This window comes from Urocitellus parryii, chromosome 9 (genome assembly GCF_045843805.1).
Source record: "Urocitellus parryii isolate mUroPar1 chromosome 9, mUroPar1.hap1, whole genome shotgun sequence".
Taxonomy (NCBI): Eukaryota; Metazoa; Chordata; class Mammalia; order Rodentia; family Sciuridae; genus Urocitellus; species Urocitellus parryii.
Window position 1 is genome coordinate 102,733,696 of NC_135539.1, and position 19,613 is coordinate 102,753,308.

A 19,613-nucleotide genomic window follows, 5' to 3' on the forward strand; every position below is an offset into this window, starting at 1 on the left:
CATGTTTGTATTTCTATTCTACACTTATTGTACTTTTTATACATATTTTGGAATACACACTTATGATTACAGATGACTTGTCCCCCTATCATGAATAAGAGCATTATTTTGGGATTGTTAAAAGGGATTGTGTACAACCCAACACCTGTTGCCTTGGTGACATGCTCTGTTTGGTTTCTGTGGATTTAAACAGGCCACAAACCATAGTGGTATGGAGACAAGTTGAGGGATTTCTTTTTGAGGTGTTGAGAGATTCCATTCTCTAAAAGCAACCCTATCCTATCGCACAGCTGCCTTGTACCATAAGTTGGACAACAGGGAAAGACAATGCCAAGATCCACCTCATCCTGGCACTCCCAGGCTGCTGAGCCAGGCACCAGGTTTCCTTTCCCATCAGCAACAGTAGCAACAACAATAGCTACACAAAGAGGTCTTTCAGAAGATAGGGTTTTCATATTATATTTCTATTCTTAACAACAGTCAGTAATTACTTTTAGAAGATTAGAGTTAGGTAGCCCTGAATCAGAGTTAAGAGCACAGGCTTTGGATACGTGATGACTAGGTTCATGTCCTGGCTCTGACTCTGGCTAGCCGTGGGATTCTTGGTGTGTTACCTGTTCTCTCTGCCTTAAAGCATCTCTCTGCCGTATGAATGGGGTTCATATGTGTATAGGACAACAAAGAGTATCTGGCACTGTTAAGGTTTATCATTAGGTTCTCTGGCATTGATATATAAGATTTCAGGAGTCTATTTAGAAAGCATTGGACTGGAAGTCAGGATATCTTGTAGAGAAGGTTGAGCGATCTGTGGTTTAATCAGTATGTATTTACCCTTCTGTGGCCTACAAAAATAAGAGGGCTGGAGCAACTGAAATATAGGAACTCATTGAAGTCTAATATCAAACACATACTATAAATTTTATTCATTTCACTGACATAAATTCGTTCTATGTCAAATGTTATATTATTGGTGAATTGCCTAGAGATTGAACCCAGGACCTCAAGCTTGCTAAACCAGTACAACTCTTATTTATTTATTTGTTTGTTTATTAAAATTTTGGTGCCAGGAATTGAACCCAGAGGTGCTTAACCAGTGAGCCACATCCCCAGACCTTCTGTTTTTTTGTTTTTTTTTTTTTTTTGAGACATGGTCTCACTGAGTTTCTTGGGCCATGGTAAATTGCTGAAGCTGGTTTTGAACTTGCAATTCCTCCTGCGTAAGCCTCCTGAGCTGCTGGGATTTTAGGTGTGTGCTGTTGTGCCTGGCTCTACTATATTTAGTAATTGAGGATTAAATACCAAAATGGGGGATTGAATTATAGAATCACTAAAATTTAAGTTGAAAAATAATTAATAATTTCAGGGGGTCATTATTTGACTACACACTTTGTTAGACACAGGAGATTCTGAAGGATGAAGTAACTACCCTTTAGGAATATGTACCTGAAAGACTGCAGATGTAGCTTAGGGGAGAGTGCTTGCCTAGCATGCAAGAGGCCCTGGGTTTGATCCTGAGCACCGCCAAAAAATAAATAAAATAAAAATGTAAGACCAGGACAGTAGGAGACCAGTTTAATGTACATAAAGAAGAATGCCTGTGCTCAGTACTAAGAGAAAGGCTCATCTGAAAGGTGAATGTGGGGAGAATGAGTGCCACCCGTAAGGACCTCTCCCAGGATCTTGTGAGCCGTGGAGAGTTTCCTTGAAGACATGACAGTGGAAGCCCATGCAGAAGACTAGAGGGAGGAGAGTTCTGCTTTCTAGGATCTTCTAGACTTTAGTGTTGGTGTCAGACAAGGTGGCGGCCTTGGGAAAGGGGTAGAAATTGACCTGGGAATGCGGTAAGAGATAAGGCTGGGGTAAGATTTTTAAAGAGCTTTGCAAATGCTTTGCTGTGTTATAATCAGATTGCACCTGGTGATAGGCAGTGTATTAGCTCCAGTGCAGTGACAGAAGCGTTTGAGGGGAGATGTGGCTGATATGCTGGAAATGCACTTCTCAGGCAATTTGGTCCTTTAACAAACGACTAAGTCCCCAAATTATACTTCTTTGTTTTGCCGACATCTATAAAACATAGCTATATGCTCTCTGGAGTTGTTGGCAGGACCAAAAACAACAAAAAATTCTCTTTCAACTTCTCTGAGTGAGTGGCATGTTCATTTTTAGACCCATGAATAAATATGAGAAATATTTTTTTTAATGATATTCCCAAATATCAGATTTAGGGGGCTGGGGTTGTGACTCAGTTGTAGACCGCTTGCCTTGCACATGTGAAGCACTGGGTTCAATCCTCAGCACCACATAAAAAAATAAATAAACAAAATAAAGGTATTGTGTTCATCTATAACTAAAAATTTTTTTTTAAATGTGTTTAAAAAAATATGAGATTTAGGTCCTAGAGTCAAGATATGTAATAACCAATAGAATTTTAAAATGTTTCCCTACTTTATTCTCATGTTTTTCTCCTTTGTTCTCATAAGAAGGACAGATTATGTGATTTTAATATCTTCAGGTCATATAACTCTTACACAATTATAAAATAGATTTGATTATTTCTCTTTTGTGCTTTATATTTTTCAGTACTCAAGACTGAACGTAGAGGTACTTACCACCGAACTACATCCCCAAGGATGTACTTTTTTTGTTTTGAGACAGGATCTCACTAAGTTGCTGAGGCTGGCCTTGAATTTATAATCCACTTGTCTTAGTTATTGGGATTACAGGTGTTCCCCCATGCATTCAGCTCCCAGTCCTTTTTAAATTTTTAGGACAGGGTCTGGGTGAGTTTCCTAGGTTGGCCTTGAATTTGGGATTCTCCAGCCTCAGCCTCTCAGTTGCTGGGGTTACAGGGATGCAGCCACCACCCCAGCCTCCTCTTTTGTACTTTAGCAAACTGAGAGTAATAAGGCTAACTAATTCAAATTCACACAACTAAATAAAATGGGAGAACTGGAATCTGAACTGAGGTCTGCCATTTTCTCTTCCGCTTTTCTTTCTCCTCCTTTTCTCCTCTACTCCTTTCACTCACTCCTCCTCATATATCTTCCTGAACCCTATGCAAGGTAAATTCTTAATGATGACCAAGTAATGGGTATATAAGAATTTTCCACCACTTTTTCTTTAAGGTGAACATGTACCATGTCATAGTTTAGTTAATAATGATTGAATTAAAACATAAAGAAATAGCCATGTTTACAAATTCAGTGGAAACTAAGTCTAAAAATAATCTTATTTAAACTGGAAAAAAATAATTAAGGCTACATAATTTGTCCTCGTTTTACAGCATTTGTTTTCTTGCTGTTTCTCATCCAATATAATGGGGATGTGTCGTCTTCTGGCTAGATATTTTGTACGTAGGGATGCTTTCAGTGCTGGCCCATCTGTGAATGCACTCACCCTTCTAGACAGTTTGCTGTGGGAAGGAAGCAGAGTGTGTGGTCTCCAGTCAAGGCACATTGCTCAGGGTTAAGGAGCCTACCTGCTTATAGATTTCATTCTGGTCCCGTTTCCTATAAGGCAGGGCATCATCCATTCCCACTTGGCAGTTAGGCCTGGGCTTACCATTTAAAGTGTAGTAGTGTACTGCTATGCTCTTATGACTCTCAGAGGCTACGTTTTTCTACACCTTTAAAGTATAGAATGTTAGAAAATTCTTTCTTTATCTACCTATCTCCCACCTCATTTTTAGGGGGTAGAAGATTGATTGGCACAGGGGCAAAGAGCAGGAGATTTCAGTATAACCCCAGGTATAAAATTGCTTTGATTAGAGCCTGGCAAAACCATTACCCTGATCTGGTTCCTCTCCTTCTGCCTCAGTGTGCCACAATCTGCACTGGGCAGGCTGTCCCTTTGGCCCCACACTGCCATTCCTTGGAGTACTTGGGGGAATCATCTTTTAGAGTCTGAGATAGATTCTTACAATAGTTCAGTAATGTCAGATCTCTGACCTTTCAGGGTAGATTTGAAACTTAATAATGGGCAAAGATCTGCTGGCATCATGACATGTGATGAAGAGGACAGTCACAAGCTTTGGGTGAAAATGAGGTGTAACGTGACCCCATCCCTCCACTTTATAGTTTGTAAAGTGACTCCAATGACAGTTCCGAAGGAAGCTTCTGAAAGATGTTTAGTGTAACCCTTTGGGCACAGGTATCATGTCCATGTGTAACTTAATTTGAAGTCTAGCTTTGGGAATGTTCTTTGAAAAAAAAAATAGCCCCCTTAATCTATATGTGCATGCATGTAATGACTACATTTTAAAAGTTACAGATGCATAATAAATTATTAGTTCATATTATGTAACCCTAGCTATAGATAGTATAATTTTCTATTTTATGTGGAATGAGAAAAAAAACAAAGAGTTCTGGAGAAAAGAAAGAAAAGTAAAGAAAGAGAAGTTGTATCTCTTTAAAAATGGGAAGACCTTTAAGAATACAAAATAAAAGGTTTTCTCTCTTGCTTGCTTGCTTTTTGTTTCATTTCAGGGAATTTAAGACAAAAATGCTACAGATTATCGCCTGCACGTTTTCAGTGTTCCGTAATTGTGTACCAAGGCAAATCCCATTATTTTTAAATCACTTAATGTTGAAAAACAATTGGATAAACCCCACTTGGAGTGCCCTGTGGGTCATCTCAAGCCATTTGGTTCTGTTAATAAAATTAAAACAATTGTGGGAAATATACAGATGCTTTCAAATTGGCTTTACAAAAGGAGGGCAACTCTGAGAAACCACATAAATCCAAATGCATCGTTACTGAGCAGGAATGATGTGAATCAGGAGTAAAGATCTGACATATATTTTTATTTTGAGATGCCATGCTAATTTACATCATTCAGCCCTTTCACTGCCAAACTGTAAAAGTCCATTAAGTGACTGAAAGGAATATACAAATTATCCACTGGCACTCCAGGCTGGAGTTTTACATACACCCTGTTATTCTATCCGCCAGCGAGCTGCAAGATTCTATTAAGCAGTAAGTGAGAAAATTATATTGCCTGCAAACTAATTGTACAAAAGACTCTGAAATAAGTAATCAGAGCCCGGGACTTTCTGAAAAGCCGCCAGGAGATATTATAAATTGCTCCATCATTCTTGTCAGCCTGGTTTAAAAACGGAGAGCTTCCATGTTGATTTGGTTTCTTCTGCAGCAGAGCGCACTACCCCAGCTATTGTCAAAACTGGGAAAATTCCAGTTGTGACATCAGTAGCTGCCCAGTTCAGTCCCTGGTGCCATCTAACAAATGTGTCCCAGAAAAATAGCAAGCTATAATCCAAGAAAATACCGTGTCTGAAATGAGAATCCTATACTGTGAACAATAACTTCTGCACCTTCCTGAATGACCGTCCAGTTACTGTTCACATTCCAAGTGCCTGCAGTTGCTATTGGAAATATTTTTGTCTAGTTTTCACTTTCAGTGACTCAAGGAAAACAAGTGCCCCATAGAGATGCTATGGTCTACTGGGAGTAATGTCTTTGAACCATTACCAAAATAGATGTAACATTGTTATCCAGGTGCTTGGAGCAGCACATTTTTAGGTTAAAATGCCTTTTTTTTTTTAATTGAATAGAAAAAAAACAACAGGGAAGGTTTTTCAAGGGCAGCATCTCTGTAGACTCTAACATGGATCAAAGACTTTGTGGGGTTGGGTGATCATAGCCAGCAACAATGAACCAAGTTACTCAATGGGAGGGCTTGGAAATGAGAGAAGTTTTCCTCCAGCAAATAAGTTATTTAGAATAATGTTGATTTGTTTTTCAAAATATAAACTAGAATTACTTAGTGAAATCAAGGTTATCATCCCTATGTGTCAAGACAGCTTTATTGAAACAGAATGTTTGTGAAGAATACCTAATCCATCGCAAACAATTTCTGAATACTTAAGTCGAAAATAGATTTTTTTGTGTGTGTGAAAACATAAAGGACCACTGTGTTTTCCATCCATTCACAGTGAACTTTTTAGAAAAATGTCATTGTGTTTCTGGTAGCTTTGGGAAGATTCCTTTACTCAATGTAGTCATTTATTCATTTTTCACTCCATAGTTCAAGCCTTTTCCTCTGTGTGAAGAAGTTACTGACTTTCCTAAGCATATTCTGTGTGTTTGTGAGAATGCATGTGTGCATCCATACATTCCAGCCCTGCGTCCAAAACCATGTCCAAAACTACACACATTCGTTGCTATGTCTTATGTCATCTTTGTGGACTATGCCAAGGGTACAGAATTCCAGGCTTGTTGGTTAGCAATGAAGATTCAGCAAAGAATAAGGCAGAACTCCTTCATCAAGAATTTGTCTTAAGGCACTATTAAAAATTTCTCTGCCTTTACATTTCTCTTTTTCATCACAGGATTATGGAATACAGTAGCCAGAAAGGAAGTGAGAATACTTTTTTGTGTGTCAGCTGAAACTCTTATGTGGCAATTTGACAATTTCCCTTCTGGTGTTTATTGTTTGTTTTTGTACTGGGGATTGAACCCAGGGGGGTTTTACTACTAAGCTTTATTGCCAGCCCTTTTTATTATTTTTTTTTTTTATTTTGAGGCAGAAATTTACTAAATTGCTGAGGGTCTCACTAAGATACCGAGGCTGGCCTCAAACTTGAAATTCTCCCATTTCAGCCTCCCAAATTACTGGGATTACAGGTATCTACCCGTTCCCTTCTGTTTCTTGAAGACATTAAAAAATCCACACAATGATTCAAAGTTACTTTTAGATTTAGGTACTATCATGGAATCACTTCTACATATTTCTTCAGTGTGGCTCCATTTTTTTTTTAAACCAAGTGTTGAACCCAAGAATTTTTAACCACTGAGCTACATCCCTAGCCCTTTTTTCTTTAATTTTGAAAAAGGACTTCACCAAGTTGCTAAGGACCTTGCTAAGTTGCTAAGGCTGGGTTTGAACTTGCAATCCTCCTGCCTCAGCCTTTCAAGTTGCTGTGATTATAGGCAAGAGCCACTATACCCAGGAAATGTGCTTCCAATTCTGAGAGCACTTATTTTGTCAATAGTAACAAGTATTAGAAAACCATAAAAATTATATATCTCTTTTAATACATTCATCTATGTTTTCAAATCTCATTTCTGTTTTGTTCTTACCCTGTTCATATCAGGATGTATTTTTATTTCCCTTAAAATCTCTTACAATTTTTTTCTTTTTTTACTTTACTCTCTAGAGGGTTTGCATATTTTTGATAATCTCTCCCTCTTTTTCCACATTGTTTTTGTCTAAGCTACTTTCAGGATTTCCAGGAAATTGGATTTCCCTCTACCTTTTTTGATCATTTGTGCCATGGTTTTCTGAGCATTCTTAATATTGTTTTCTAAAGGGATGTCCAAAGCTCTTGGTCCCGTGGCTCTTACTATATTACAGCACCATGATAAATGGTGATAATAATGACTTTGACATAACAAGAAAATACCAAGTTATTATAACTATATGCTTCTACGTATATGTTAATTCTTGATGGGAGATTTTAATACAGAATGAGAAATGGTCCTTGTTCTCCAGCATCTCTCCATCTAGTAGACAATGTGTGTGTGAAAAGGTCTAACAAAATATGGCCTATCTCTATGGGATGAGAGCACCTTGGTATGAGAACCAAGAAATCATTTTCTGCTAGGATGGTCTGAGAAGTTTTCATAAAAGATCTCACTGGAATTGGAGTTGAACATGGAGCCTTAGAAATAATTTTAAGAAGATAAAAGAGGCAGAGAGACATCATTCTCAGAGGGATGTCTGAAGGACACATAGCAAAAAAATTAAAAAAATAAAAAGCGAATAAATCAAACTGGCTGCACCCGAAAGTTCATCTAAGGTAATAATTGTAATATTGCTATAAAAGTAGATGAGAGTTGGATTGGGAGAGAACTTTGTTTGATAGTCTAATGTTTTATATTTAATTCAGGAGGGCATAGGAATCTATTGATCTTTCTTTTTCTACTTTTTTTTTTTTTTTGGTGTAGGGTCTTGCTGTGTTGTCCAGATTGACCTTGAACTCCCTATTCTCCTGCCTCAGTCTCCCAAGAAGTGATTTGAAATAATAATAATTATGATGATGATTATTATCATTACTATTATTATTATTGCAGTGGTAGAGAATGAGCCAAAGGCTTTGCACATGCTAGACAAGTGCTCTACCACTGAGCTATACCCGGAGTCCCATATTGATTTTTTGTTAAATTGGGGCAGTGATATGATGAAAAAGTCATAGTGAGAGGAACTAGATAACAGTGTGCAGCACGGTCAGAGTGGGACAGAATGGAGAAGGTAGCTGTCCTGGTTCAGGGATGAGATCACTCATGCTTGATTTATATTTCTGTCAGAAGTGCCTTGATGTGAAGGATGGAGATATAATTTGTAAGGAGGTAGAGGTACCAGTTTGGAAAGAAAGTTGATTGTGTTTATTTGTTGTAGAAGGTCATCTAGGAGAACTTTCCAGCTTGTGTAAGAACTTTCCAGTGCTCATGCCTCCAAATGGGAAAGTGGACAAAGTATTACTTTATACCACTGTTTTAGGCACAAAAGAAAAATAATTGCTGTTTAGCAAACAGGTTTTCTTCTTTCTGGTCCTTCTAAGCAGTCATTGTTCAGTCTTTCCTAAGACAGCAAAGGCCCAGTTTTCTTTTTAAATAAATATAGAGAATGTCATAAAGAATGAAAGGATCTGCTGGTGGTACACTAATTAACCCTTAGAAAATTACTAGCAAGAGTCTTTTGATGCAAAATAAATTTTCAGGAATGGTTTAAGGATCTCTGCAGTGAAGAGTGGTTCATCTGATGTTCAGATTCAAAATCCTTTTATTTTCAGGCATGACCTAGCAAGTGTGGTTCCTTTGACTTATTCTTAGATTTCAGTGAGTGCAACATTATTAATATTTTGGAGAAAGGTGATAGTCAACGTTTCTGTCTATGGATTAACATCAGTTTTATTATTTAACCTCATGTTAAAAGCATTGTTTTTATTATTATGTGTTCTAAATTAGTATGCTAATTTAGTCAGTTTTGATAGGCTTATCTCCAGTTATAATGTACAGTCTTTTTTTTTTAAGTCATGCATACTTAACCAATTTTCACTAGTTATAAGTGGTTAGGTATTACTTCCTGTTGAATTAGCAGTTGCTGAGTAGTTGAGTCTGTACAATCCTGCAATCCACTAATGTGATATTTAATGAGGAGCCATCAGTCTGGAGAAAGGTAGTCAATATAAATCAGTGTTTACAAAGTGTGATTAACTCTGAAATATTTCATCAATGCTGTGGTCCCAGGCAGACTCTATGCTAATTACTAGAATCTGCGCATGTTTCAGGGGACTTGGAGGGACCCTGAGTATTGCAAACACGGAGCAGCAAAATTGCAATTATGCTCGGACCGTCTCTGATGACAATTTATGCATTTGGTGTGATGACCTCCCCCTTCCCAAGAGGGCAATAAACAGAATGCATTTTCATTAAGATACTAATGCACTTAATCACAAGGGGAAAGGTTTAGGAAGTAGCGAAAGACCTTCAAGCACTATGTGACAGACCTGATAGGGCAGAGAAGCTTTATTTTAAAGGCAGTTTCTTTACAAAGCTGTGGGCAGCCCAGAGCACCTCTCATATACTGGCATTGTCTCAGACTAGGAAATATTTGAAGTTTGGATCTTCTTCTGGTTGCATAGTTATCATTTGAAATGTGTAGGCACTGCTGCAAGTCATGTAAAGTCTAATATTAAGAATATAACTTCATAGTGGTTTATTCTTAATTATTACATTCTCAAGGAGCTTAAGCATTTGAAATTAATTAAGCAATTTATGTAACAAACCTGATGATGATGTTCAGTGATGATGACCACCATAATCATCATCATCATCATCATCATCATCATCACTAAACATTTACTGAGCAAAGAATTTATTTTATGGCTCTGGTAGCTAGTAAGTCTTGCAGGTAGAACTATGTAATCCCTGTCCCTTGCTTATAGGAGCTTGCCATATAGCTCCGCATTAACCTCCTGATCATTTTGCACTGGGAAGTTTATGTTGTTCAGTGTCAGGAAAACAATCGGTGTGATGCATCAAAGTGCTAGTCACCTTTGTATCCAAAGGTTCTAAATCAGTGTGCTTTGCTCAGGTGGACTTTGCCTAGTGATCTTCTCCTGAGTCCACCCATGCCAAGTAATAGTCTTCCAGAAAGTTAGGATCCAAAAGAAATTTCAAAGAAGAGTATTATCATAAAATACTGATTTTACACTTAAGTTTTTGAAGAGCTCCATCATATGCCCCCTAGTTGTGCAATGCATCCTCATTGGTAGTAGCACAGTATCCAGATTTCATGACATTTCTCATGTTCCCAACAAGATGAAACTCCTGTGACTCTGGGGGGGAGGAGGGAGCAGGAGTGACAGAGTTGACATGTTCTTGGGGATGCTAATATCTCCAGGGTCTTGCAAGTCTAACAGCTTCTTTTCTTCCAACTTTGTGTTTTAGGTAATATAGAATATAGCTGCCCTGCCACGAACGAATGTGAAATCACAAAGCGCAGACGTAAATCCTGCCAGGCTTGCCGCTTCATGAAGTGTCTAAAAGTGGGCATGCTGAAAGAAGGTAAGGCACTTGTCTAGTGTCCCTGTGCTTTAGGTTTGGGGGATGGGATTTGGAGATACAGGGAATCCCACTAATTTTAGAAAAACAAGAAAAGATGAGGTAGCAGTACCCAATACGCCTTCTTGGCCCCTGAACTTTCTGATACGTCATTGCTAACCGCTTGACATTACCAGAAAGACAAGGTAGGACACATCTGATTTGCAGTTGAACACACAAGGTATGTTTCACAGACCTGGTCTTGTCTGCTTTACAGTTTGCAGAAGGAAAGAGATGAAGACAAACAAGCGACTGATGTCTTTTTGCTTTTTTTGTCATCAACAGGTTCATAGATTTTGTAAGATTCGTTCTAATTAATTACACATGATAGTAGAAGGCATTTTGACATATTATACATAAATGGAGTATAACTTTTCATTCTTCTGATTCTGCATGATGTAGAGTTACACTGGTCATGTAATCATATATTCACATAGGATAATAATGTCCAATTCATTCTACTATCCTTCCTACCCTCATACTCTCCTCTTTTCAGTCCCCTTTGTCTGGTCCAAAGTACCTCTGTTCTCCCACACCCGACCCCTCTTTGTGAATTAGCATCCACATATCAGAGAAAACCTTCAGCCTTTGGTTCTTTTGATATTGGCTTATTTTGCTTAGCATAATATTCTCTAATTTCATCAACTTACTGGCAAATGCCATGATTTCATTCTTCTTTAAGGCTGAATAATATTCCATTGTGTATGTTTAATACAATTTTTTAAATCCATTCATCTGTCAAGGGAACCTAGCTTGGTTCCATAGTTTAGCTATGGTTCACATATTTTCTAAAAAATTAATCTTGGGTTTAAAATACTCTTTCTTTTTTTCCAACCTATTTTCTACTAAAAAGGGTTTATGATATGATATTAAAATGGCTTTCCATTTGTTTTCAGTCAGAGATAACAACAGACACAAAATATGAACAGTGAATATGTATCCCATATTAAACAATTTGCCTAAGCTTACCCAGTTACTAACAGGTGGTGCCAGGAACTGAACCAATGGATTGCTGGATGCCTCTCACCTATTCCACATGTCAAAGGACCTGAAATATTTGTATATTTCAGCATGTTTATCAAGACTGACATTTCGGCTTGGAGAGAGAGAAAAAAATTGTTTTTTTTTTTCTTTAAAAGACCTACTTATTAGTCTTTTATTTTTTTTAATGTGTCTCTGTGTGCTTTGGAGATATGCATTTTACACATTGCATTTAGACCTTTCTGTTTCCTCCTCTTCAGAAAATTTACCAGAGTTTAAGATAAATATGATAATTTGTAAGTAACAAAGAGAAAATGTGGTAACGTTTGGAAAAAAATTAGGTTAATTAAATATTTAAAGTGTAGATACTATTACATCATAAATATGCTTTGTTCCTGCAATTTATCTTATTAGTTTGTATATTTTGTTGTCACTGGATTACCTCATTTTTTTAAATACCTTTAAGTCCACATAGGCCCAAGTGTTAGTTGACCTTGAGCTTTGGGTGTGTTATTACTAGATCTCATAATTTTATCCAGTTTCGTTCAGTTCCAATTAATGTGTGCTATGACATACAAGGATTAGTGGATTAGATTATATTCCAGTACATGGAATTTATACCATATCTGTCTGCCTCTTATTTGTCTACTAGGAACAATGAAGACTCTCTTGAATTCTTCTTCAGTTTTGCTTACCTCTTGAAAAAAGAGCTATAAACAAACATATAACTTTATAATTAAAGCATCCTGAAAGGTGTTCAACATCCATTATCAAGCAAAAGATAAAGTAAAATGCAAACTGTCTCACGGATGACTCAGTTTATATGTATGTCTATAGGGGTGGGGGAGAGGGACATGGAAAGCAGAAAGATTGGAGAAGGTACTACACTGTGTTGGTATAGGCACGGAGAAGTAAAAAGAGGGAAACATGAAGACTGGTGTGAAGGTTACACTGGTGAATAAATATGAGGAGGGGATCCTTTGGCACTGTTAGAATTTTTCACAGTTAACATGATTTGCATTTATCTTCTGTTTGCTAAATATTATTAAGATCCTCCCATGTGCCAGAGGCTACTGTAGGTGCCAGTGATATAAAAATGAGGAGACTGACTCCGATACTCTCACTAGTGAGAATTTATATGAAAATAACCAAAGGACCATTATTGACAAAGGCACACACATACCTAAAACTCAACAACAATCTAACCCATAAGACAAAAAAAGTTTCCTTTTAGTTACAATGATGGTAATTGCTTACTGTGGTTGAGGTAGAAAACTTAATTAGCTCCTGCCTTAAACAGCATCTCAGAGTGAGGAGCAAAGAGCAATTCAGAATGTAGAGTTGACCCCAGCCTCACACAAAACAAAATCTAATTCAGAATATAATAATAAGTGATAGGCATTTTGGGTCTTCATTATATTTATATTGCTACTTTGTTAGGCAGTAGACAGATGTTAGAGATTTAGGCTAGACTTATTCTTAAGAAATGTTTATTTAAGAGCCATTTCAAACTCTTGAAAGTTGAGGGATGATTTTTTTTAAAAAAGCAAATCAATTGTTTTAAATGTTATAAAAGAAATCTGTCAATATATATATACTACATGAAGGTGTCCTAGATTTGGAATCCCCCCCCAAAAAAACTAAAGTACATGGAAACTCCTCTTTATTTCTAGGAAGATAGAGTTTTTTGATTAATTTTATCTTACCACTGTAATTTACTCACCTGATTGTCCTTCTAAGTCTAAACAGAGGAATAAAAAAATATTTTCCCTTAAACAATCTTTCCAGTTGTAGCTTTTAAGAGGAGCACTCCTGAAAGGTGGCAAGAGTGAATGGAGAGGTGTGAACTATGTTTAATTAAACATTGTTGGTGAAAGTAAACGGGGCTCTGCTTATCTATAATTCACACCTCTTCAGTTGCTGTTATCAAGCCTTTAGAGGATCTGTTTTCAAGGGAATTGCTGCTATTTCTGATATGCTCAAATAATAATTCATTTTCCTTTACTTTTTTCTGCCCACTTGGTTAGCAAAATCTCAGTTCTCTAAGCCTCACTTCCTCCTCCTCCAAACAGAAAGGTTGGGGTAGTTATGAGTAAATATGGTATATTCTTTTCTCTTTTGTACTTAAAAAATGCAGTGAAATATTGCTTTACACCCTGCATATAAATGCACAATTATGTTTGGCCATCTCCTTGGCCCAAGACTTGCTTTCTAAGCCTGGAGAGAATGATACCATCTTAAACGTATCTTTATGGATGTAGAGGGATTTCAGTCCCACGCAGTATGTCAGAGATCATGATGTAGTAAATCTATTCAAATGTAAACCTGTTCAATTCAATTACCAGTCCATAATAAAATTTGCTGCTACAACCCCCGTGTTGACCACAGCAGTCCATACAGGCTGATGGCACAGCGGGTCTGGAAATTGACAGACAAAATCTATTTAAACAAAAAAAAAAGCATTAGTTCTAGAATCTGAAATGAAATCAGATTTCAACAGCTTTGATGGGAACCTTCTTTCCTTTCACAGGTATTTTTATTCAACTCGCCAAATGCATCCTAGATAAAGGGCTGCTTGGGGGAAATGAAATTTTCATTAAAAAGGTGGTTTATAGAAAGCTGAGACCTTTCCCATTTTACAAATAATAATTCTTAGTTATATTGAGTGGCATTTCTCCTAATTGAGGCATATCCTTTTGAGAAGCTGAGTGCAGTTTGGAGCGTGAAAGGGAAGTGATGACTTAGTGGGCAAATTCCAGTTGTATCTCCAAGTGCAGAATTAAATTCTTATTAGTTACGCCTTTTCATTTGCCAGCACCAGAATTAATATCTGAATGAATGAATGATATTTGATTTTAATGTTAGCATTTTTAACTTGTGCTTGTGTGTATGTGTGTGTGTGTGTGTGTGTGTGTGTGTGTGTGTGTGTGCATCTGTGCATGCGCTACTGAGAATCAAACCAAGGACCTCCCACATGGTAGGCAAGCGCTCAATCAAAAATTTATTACCTGTTAAAGCAAAATCAAAATAAACAAACAAAACTCCTCAGAAAACCAAACTAACCAAACAAAATCTCTCAATGGATGGTCGTGTTGAAGAAAACAACATAATGTCACACCATCACAAAACTTTCAGAAGTGCTGTTAGCAAACAATAATTCATTCAAGTCCAAGTAGTGGGACCATTCAGCATCCTGAAACATGCCCTCATCTTTCTCCCTGCTCTACTTTGCTGGTAAACGTCACGAATGATGGGCCGGCATTATTTTTTCAGCATTATACCATACTGTATGTCAGAGAAAACCCATCTATTACTTGATATCTGGTCTCAACATTCCCTTTTCATTTTTTTTCAGGTATTGCTTATTTGAAGGAAAAAACAAGAACTAATCAAGGTGTACCTATAAATCTGGTCAAGATTTATTTTTATTTTGATCTCTCTCCTTGGTTATTTAAAGGCTACTATAGAACATACTGGTTCAGTTTTCTCTTTGTCAGTAGCAAACAGGGACATTTTATGAAAGCAATAATTATTTTATGTAGGTATAGAATTCACTGATCAGAGAACTGAAGGACATTTTGATATTTATTGGCACAGTGGGTTTCACTTTGGAAACTCAAGTGTTTTTCTCCTAAACTATTGCAGGTGAGCAAAAGAATTACATTTAAGCATAACATTGTCTGTTCCCTAGCCCGGTCAGCTTCCATGAAAAATGTAGATGAATCAGGCTACAGAAAGGACCAATTTAATTATTTTGTGCCAAAAAAGTGTGGCATTTACTTGCCTTTAATTTTTTTTAAGTTCAAAACCACGGATTGAACCCAGGACCTTGCCAAAGGGAGGCAAGCACTGTTCCCTGAGCTATATCACCAGTCCTCTACTTGTCTAAGAAACTGCTACTTGACTTTTCTGATCTTCATTTTTCACCATCTATAATATGATGATATCAATAATAGTATTTACAAATGAAGTGTTGTGAATATTGGATAAAATATTGTGTGGGGCTGGACACATAGTTCAGTGGTAGAGTATTTGCAAAGCATGTGGAAGACCCTGGGTTCAGTCTCCAGTAAGATACACATAAATAAACACACAGGATATTACAGGTTAGGTTTTTACCATGCCATATGAACTAGAGTGAGGACCAGTTCAAAATTAGCTACTATTGCCAGAGACAATAAGAGTCAGCTAATTTTGATCTGTGTGTCAGATGCAAACTCTGGACCAGAATCAAGTTTGTAACTTCTCTAAGCTGAACTTATTTAATGAAACCTATTGGGGTAAAAACAGAGTTCCAGCATGGACACTGAGTCTGGAACATGGTGACCAGGAGATAGGATGAGTTAGAATCTGGGTATAGGAGATAGGATGAGTTAGAATCTGGGTATCATAGATATCAGATCAACTTGCTGGAACTACCCAAGGTCTTATAAAATTTATTATGCTTTGACAGCTCCAGTGACCTCCAAGTTTCTTTCCAAAGTTTTTTTTACAGCAGTACATCAATAAGTGAAAATTTGTTCAGAAATTTACTCTTCAATCTGTGACCTTCTGTCAAATGATGAAAAACAACAGCATAGAAAGAGAAAAAGGGACTTTAGCCCAAGCACAAGTTTTCACCAACAATGTTAGAGGTAAAGAATGCTTCAAGCTAGTGATTTGGCTTCAGAAAGAATTTATTCCTTTATCTGAAAAGGAAAAGGAGGAGGAAGAAACAGCAGCAGCCCACTTGGGGGTGAAAAATCACAGGGTAGAAATAAATTTAAGTAAATCTCAACAAATAGTAATTGAGCTTACCCACAGGTCTGGCAAAATATTATGCCTTAGCTTTTAATTCCAATTTTTCCACTATTTGGCATTGTGATTTTTAGCAGGTCCATTGGCCTCTAAGAGTCTCCATTTCCATATGTGCAGGGAAATGGACTATATTCTTTCTATATTGGAATCATGCCAGTTATATTTTAAAATGACAGAATGCCTACAGAAACACCATACTAATATATGACATGAAGGTACCATAGAGAAGATGATGATGATGATGATGATGATGATGATGATGGAGGAACTGTAACATAAACTGTGGTTTGATAGACATGGATAGTGACTCTCGCTATTTTGTAAATTTTGTCTTGACTGACAACTCCATAAACTTTTTACTTTTGTAGCTTAGCAGGAAATAGTATATATATCAGAGTTAAGTGAGGGTTGAAGAAGCAGTAGAGCAATTAATTGGTATGTAAATACTTAGGAATTGAAGTATTGATTATATATTTTGCCTGTGTTTGAAAAACGTTCACTCTTTATTTCCTCACATTTTCTATCTACCATGTCTGTCAATGTATTGAAGTACAGTCAATATAGTTTTATTTCTGTGGGCATCTGAAATCTCATGGATTAGTCAAATTTTATTTGAAGTTCTGTTATTACATTTTTAAAATAAAAATCTTGACAATAGCAGGAGAGATGAGAAAGCCTATTTAATTTTAAATGTCTTGTAAATATTTGCTATGGGGAGGAATAAGTTTTTTAAATAACGTAGTTATTATGTATTTATAGATATCCCTCCTTCATTTTGATATATGATTTGACATCTTCAAAGTGTTTCTATTACAGAAGTGATCAATGATATCTGTACTTATTTTCCCCCACCTTTTTTGTGGGGGCTACCAGGGATTGAATTGAGGGGCACTCAACCACTGAGCCGTATCCCCAGGCCTATTTGGTATTTTATTTAGAGACAGGGTCTCACTGAGTTGCATAGCGCCTCTCTTTTGCTGAGGCTGGCTTTGAACTCATGATCCTCCTGCCTCAGCCTCCTGAGCTGCTGGGATTACAGGTGTGCTCCAGCCACTTCCTCCACTTTTAAAAGTCTAAAAATATTAATTTCAGATTCCAGGTAGAAAATTGGAATAATATAGTAGAACTGTGATTCTTACCTTCAGGATATAGTAAAAACAGATTGGGAATCAGCATTTGCAGTAAGACCCTATTTAATGTGGAAAGGATACAGGGTATTCATGTTTAACAATCACATTCAGTACAGAAAAGTGGAACTCTGGGTGTTTGATTCTAAGCATATAAGGAATCCAAGGGTCAGAGAATTTAGTGACTTGTCCCAGGTCCCACTGTAGATAAAGAGGGGACAGAATTGAAAGTCAGGTGTGTTACATTCCTAGGTCCATCCTCTATCTTTATTAAGTTTGATGTAGCCTCAGCAAAATAAGGAATTTTTTCTGCTCCATACTGGGATCACATGCACGCATCTCATTTAGTGACTGGAAATAGTTATTTGGGTTTGGAATTAGGAAAGGGTACTGGAGATTCCAGAAATCAGCCAAATTAATGGGTCTAAGCAGGGAGATTAAGCCTGAGGTATATATGCAAGTGGCAGACATTCAGAAGGGAATGGTCTTAGCATTCCAGTCTGAGGAAACTGGCCCTGTACCTGGAGTTTAATGGAGCCTCTGAAGACACAGATAATGATGGAGATCAGTGCAGAAAAGGTCTTCACTGGATCAGTAAGCAGCCCAGAGTATTTTTCATAGATGGTGAGTTCAAGTCTGTATCAGGAGCTGAGAGGTCAGTGTGGCAAAGTTGAAGACACTGTCTGAAAAGGATCATGTCAACTATGTCTAGCTTAAATCCTTAGGCCTGATGTCTTAAATCCATCAAAATTGCCTGTCTCTGTGTAATAGAAGGTCCTTAACTTTTTCTCTGACTCATGGATTAATAGGACTGACTTAAAATTTAGGAAATCTTTGAGAAGAAGAAATGGTAGGAATATGGAGGGTCGGGCAACCTCTCTTCTTCCACAGTAGAGGATTATCTGTCTAGAGGTCCTGTTTATTCTGAGCTATCTCATTACAACCCATAGGATATATGTCCTATTTCTACCTTTTAGAGATGGCAGGTGTGTGTGTGTGTGTGTGTGTGTGTGTGTTCGTTCATATACATGAAAGAGAGCACAAATTATACATTTACTCATTTAGCTGCTATTCTCTCTCTAGCCAGTTGTCCTGAGCCCCCAGGATATAAAGAAAAACTATCTCAGAACTGTTTTGCTGCAACCACAGCTTGAGTCCTGATTTCTGTATGGCAGTGGGAACTCTGAGAGTCTTCTGGGTTTACCCTATCAGCAGGGGTAGCAAAGAGCAACTTACTTGTCTAATTACCCTTCTGTTTCATATTTCCCATTTTCATAAAATGGTCATTTAAAGGGTGTAGCGTTTTCCAGGTAGGCTCCCTTTAAAAAATATAAAGCGACTCAGTTCACTTAGGAACAAGTGGATTTGTTTTTGCTTATTTAAAGAACCTGCTTCTTAATTTATTAGGAACAAAATCTCTTTTATAAAAAAATGTCTGAAGAAGACATTGCCAAGGTGATTTTTTTTTCTTCTTCTCAGTATCATTATGCTGCCAAGTCAAAAACAGAAATTATTGGTAGCAAAATTTGGGTTCCTACTGCCTTCAAAAAGCAGAACAAAGAAAAGGAGAAAGCTTTAATGGTATTCAAGGAAAATATTTCTGTGTTAGATGACAGTTAATAGAACTGCGTTGACCTCACTGGTATTTCTTGCACTCTCTGTTGTAATATTATTCTAAGAAGTTCCCTCATTAATGCAGAGCATTAAACAAAATTCCCAAGTTATCACATAAGCAATAGCAAAGAGCAACTTCTTTGTGAGCTTTGTCTTGACATTAAGCCATTTGGGAATGTATTTAAGGTGCCACAAAAAGTTATTTCATGTACAGATACTGCATTAGTAGATGGTGACTTTTTCATGTTTTGTTGATATGAAACTTGAATAGTCTGTTTCAAAATGAATAGCCAAGATTCTGAAGGTAAGACTAATAACACATTCTTGGGAGTTTAATATGCATTAGGCTGTGTACTTTAGTTGGATTTTTATTTTTGTTAATCCTTACAATGACCCCCAACGAGTAGATAGTTCCCCACTTTACAGAGGAAATAAAGCTTAGAGAGATTATGTTTGTGTTCGTTAACTTTT

At 37.1% G+C, this 19,613-nt stretch overlaps 1 protein-coding gene across 11 annotated transcripts in view; it reads left to right on the forward strand.

Moving 5' to 3' along the window:
- The window catches only part of Esrrg (estrogen related receptor gamma), a 593,548-nt gene that overhangs the window by 427,792 nt on the left and 146,143 nt on the right, over positions 1 to 19,613 (forward strand). For all 11 annotated transcript variants that reach the window (XM_026387967.2, XM_077802283.1, XM_026387968.2 and 8 more), the window contains one exon: positions 10,471 to 10,587. In XM_026387967.2, coding sequence (XP_026243752.1) covers positions 10,471 to 10,587 — 117 coding nt within the window. The remainder of the gene's footprint in view (positions 1 to 10,470; positions 10,588 to 19,613) is intronic.